The 4,348-nt window shown below is 34.6% G+C and overlaps 1 protein-coding gene across 1 annotated transcript; it reads left to right on the top strand.

Moving 5' to 3' along the window:
* The first annotated feature begins 421 nt into the window (after positions 1 to 421).
* LOC148153375 (neuropilin and tolloid-like protein 1) lies at positions 422 to 4,077 on the top strand. Its single transcript, XM_088001551.1, has 2 exons — positions 422 to 2,090; positions 3,720 to 4,077. Exons 1-2 carry the CDS (start codon positions 1,940 to 1,942, stop codon positions 4,007 to 4,009), a joined length of 441 nt encoding a protein of 146 aa, XP_087857677.1. The 5' UTR covers positions 422 to 1,939; the 3' UTR covers positions 4,010 to 4,077.
* The last annotated feature ends 271 nt before the right edge of the window (positions 4,078 to 4,348 follow it).

Genomic DNA, 4,348 nt, shown 5'->3' with positions numbered 1-4,348 from the left:
TTCATGCTTTTTTTTTTTTTTTCTTTTTTACACTAGTTCTTATAAAATATTAAAATGTTCGTAGACACTGCCTGTAAGCTATAATTATCAGCATTAACTGAAATAAAAGGTTTAAAATTAAACACTGTGACGTATGTTTAGGTATGAGACGTTTTTGTTTTTTTTTGTTAAATTTTATGATACTCTGATTTCCTGAAATGCATCTGCATTACTTTATTGTTGCAAATAATCTTAAAAATGCGCCATCACGTTCAGCTTAGATTTGAAGGAGCAGTTGTTAAATTATTTTTCAATGATAAACAATACAGTACATACACAGTGTATATATATATATATATATATATATATATATATATATATATATATATATATATATATATATATATATATATATATATATATATATATATATATATATATATATATATATATACACTGTGTATGTACTGTATTGTTTATATATATTGTTGTTTTTGTTATGTTTATCACTTGTTTCTCGCGCGTGCAGCTGATCCCGCAGCGTGCTGTGGTTGAAGTTCACAAAGCGCGCGTGAAAGGCAGCGTGATGATCGTGGCGCATTGGACGTTTAAACAGTCGGTGCCAAACGCAGAAAAGGAAAGAATCGAAAGGAGGAGGGAGATCACGCATTTACCCCCGCTGACTCTCCATTTGACAGAAGCCAATGCAGAGAGGCGCACTCAGATCACCACAGACAACCTTCTGAGGAAAAAAAAAAAAAAAACGTCTTATGAAATCTCACCTTATATGTAGGCTACACAACTCGTTTGTCTTTTTTTCTTTCCTCTGGACAATTTTACGCACCCCAGAAGACTACAAGAAAACGCCGCAGAGATGAGTGTTGCGCGGTCTGGCGTGCTTCTGAAGGATTCCCGCTCCTGATACAGGGACCAAAGAGGACAAAACGAGGCTTTTTTTTTTTCTCCCTAAAGAAGATCGCAAATGTGGAGCGATTAGAGAAGGGCTGATGAAGGGACTATTAATCCTTTCAGTGCATCAAAAGCACCAAGGGGCATTAGAAGCGTTTGGATGGAAGTCGGAACTGTTTTTGGTTTTATATGAAACTGGTGATTAATTCTTATGAGTTTTTTTTTCTTCACTTCTACTTAACAGATTTAAGGAGTTTTCTTTTTTCTTCTTTTTCCGGTAAGAGGTTTTATAAAAGTGTGAATTAGCAAGAAGAAATCCTTCTCATCTTTGACTTTTTTTCTTCTTCAAGTATTTCTAAATCTAAATGGAATTAGTTGAGTGTGAAGCCGTTTGTGAAAGAAACAGACATGGTACATGGGCACAGCTTCCTTCACGGTAAGACACTATAACTGAAGCACACTTACTCCGTATGTCTTATTTTTTTCTTCATAGCCTTAACTGATCTGAAAGGGAACACTAAGTATCCGAGCAACAAATCAAGCTGACATCATTTCTTAGCAAAAAATAATGATAAGGCTGCATTTTGCAGCCTGCAAATTTAGCAGTGAAGGTCATAAGTTCTCGCTGCATGTTCTTTTCAATATTTGAAATTAAAATGAAACAAGTTCAAAAAGAGAAGTATTTCCGTTATATTATTGAGCATGTCTCAAACCTGTCTTTTGGTTATGTTTTGAAAAATCATCTTTAGTGTGGGGGGAAAAAAAGAATGAATTGTTCACATTGCTGAATTGAGCCAGTATCAGGAATCTGAACTGTACTGTCTCAAACCTAAAAAAAAAAAAGGAGCAAAACAATAAAATATGTATTTTTCTTTCTGATCTTACAGTTGTGGCAAGTCTACTCATACTCGGGTTGTCTGGGGCAACAAAAAAGGATACGGCTACAGGTAATTTCAACATCAAAAATCTATATTTTTATACCCTATATATATGATCCTTTCAAAGCTTCATTTATTGCTGGTTTTTATTTTATTTTTATTTTTTTTTGTGTATGAATCTTGTTTTAGTGAAAAACAATTCTGGAGTAAAGCCTGCAGGTCAGTGTGGAGCGTGGGTAAAAGAAGCAGAAGGAGGACTCTTCACCTCCCCCAATTACCCAAACAAATACCCCCCCAACACAGAGTGCGTTTATATCCTTGAAGGTGAATATGATCATGACATACACAGTAGCAGAAATAGACAAAAAGACCAGGTGTTTTAAATGTGATTTCCCCCCACCAAATAGAGCACTGCTATAGTTTTTATTTTGCGTAAACGTCTAGCAAGACATGCCCATAGAGAATTGTTTTTATGTAGAAAGATGTTTTACCAAAGAGAGATGCCATTTAAGGTGGAACCAGTGTGGTGTTACGTTAAAATTGACTTTTTGAGCTTTATATCGTGTTATAATGTTTTTTTTTTTTTATCAAAAACATACCTGATGGAGTGTTGCTTTTGATTGTTTCATGCATGTTTGAGAAATCCTTTAATCTCTCATGGCAGCCAATTGGGGGTGCCTAAGCGCTCCCTCTCACAAAGCTCCTCCTTGCAGCTGCAGATCCCAGCCGAGCTTCCACCCCTCAGTGCACGCCTCCCACACACAGTTTCTCCAGACTAGTAGCAGCAGCAGCATTTGACAAACATCTGGTGGAACTGTGTGTCTGCTGAGCTCATCATACAAACCACTTCTCAGTCTAATGCTCCTAAGAATGGTTGTAAACGATATCACAGAGGAGCAGTGTTTTAATTACGTGCTGAAAGCAGAGCATCGGAAAGAGCGCAAGCTTCTTAAAGAGACACAGGCCATTTTCAATGTGTCAAATTGTGATGTCAAGTTATTTTTTATAGCATTTTTATAACAACTGAACATAACATAGCTACTTGATTGTACTATAAAATATGATGAAATGATGAAAACATGATGGGTTGAAAAGAACCCTGAAATATTTTCAAAACCATTTTTCAAATATTTTCAAAACCATTTTTTTCTGTTCCCACATGTATAGATGTGATCTGTTTTCATATACATGTTTCCCCAATGACAATCATCTGTGTCAAATATTTCATTCTAGGTTTAAGTCAATTTGTATTTCTCTAATTTTCAAATGTAAAATACTGATTCAAAAAAAAAAAAAAAATATATATATATATATATATATATATATATATATATATATATATATATATATATATATATATATATATATATATATATATATATATATATATATATATATATATATATATATATATATATATATATATATATATGGCATAAATTTATCAATTTCAAGTTTGATCAGTGTAGGCATTTGGATTGGATGATCAAATCTAGACCAGCTTTCCAAAATAAGTGTGAAATTTCAGAGCTAGCAGTTAGCCAGTTGAATATATTCACTTTGTTTACAAATGTCCTTTTTGCTACCAAGTGCCCGAAATGCTGCCACATAAACAATATAAGAGTGCTGAGCATTTCTTCAGTGCTTTTGCAGCTGAGTTGCAGCAAGAACTACTTCCTGTCCTGCTTTAAGATTCTCAAACATACAGGTTGTTAATGTTAAATACTCAGGTTTATATTCAACATAAGTAACTTAATTGAATACTGATTCGTGAGAAAGCTTCTGCTTTGATGAGAAACATAATTGTGTTTCAATGTCACAAACGCTCGCAGAAAATCTCATTACCTCCAAGCTACTTAAACAGCTAGAGTTTTTATCAATATCAATGAAAAATATTGACTGTACTCTATGAAATGATACTTTGTGCTTAACACTTTTCAATTTATTTTCCAGCACCCCCAAGACAGTGCATTGATCTACACTTCGAGGACAATTATTCAATTGAGTCCTCTTGGGAATGTAAATTTGACAACATTGAGGTTCGCGATGGACCGTTTGGCTTCTCCCCGACACTTGGGCGGTACTGCGGTCAGCACAGCCCACCAGATATCAGGAGTAGTGGCCGATACCTGTGGATAAAATTTGTGACAGATGGAGAACTGGAAGGGGTGGGATTTTCAGCAAGTTACAACTTCACAGCAGGTATGTGTGTGTTTTTTTTAAAGCATTGCCATTTTTTATAATTGTTTCGCTGCTTTTATTTCCATTTTGTTTATAGACTCCAGACAAAAAGAAAAGAAAAAAAGACAAACATCCCATAGACCTCGGTCCCTTTGTTGCTTTTCTTGATCTTTTGTGAGACTCTTAATATTTTTCAATCCTTGCACAACTTAAGTCATTGGTAAGCTTGCAATAGATTTTTCCTGTTACTTTTGTACTTGTTGTTTCTGGCACTGATGGAGAAAAATATCACTATTCTCCAGCTTATAAAAATCACCTGCATAAACTTTATTCTCCATTTCCACTTTGGTTGCATGTTCCACTTTTGCTTAGCTTTTCTCACTCGACAAAGTATGTGGTCT

This window comes from Poecilia mexicana, unplaced genomic scaffold (assembly GCF_051168715.1).
Source record: "Poecilia mexicana isolate PSO_F unplaced genomic scaffold, ASM5116871v1 scaffold_20, whole genome shotgun sequence".
Taxonomy (NCBI): Eukaryota; Metazoa; Chordata; class Actinopteri; order Cyprinodontiformes; family Poeciliidae; genus Poecilia; species Poecilia mexicana.
Note: the sequence above shows the minus strand (reverse complement) of the source record. Positions and strands in the feature narration are given on the sequence as shown.

Coding starts and splice junctions, on each gene's coding strand:
- LOC148153375 (XM_088001551.1), top strand. CDS start 1,940: ATGAATCTTGTTTTAGTGAAAAACAATTCTGGAGTAAAGCCTGCAGGT. Junction 2,091..3,719: donor GTGCGTTTATATCCTTGAAG/GTGAATATGATC, acceptor TTTATTTTCCAG/CACCCCCAAGACAGTGCATT.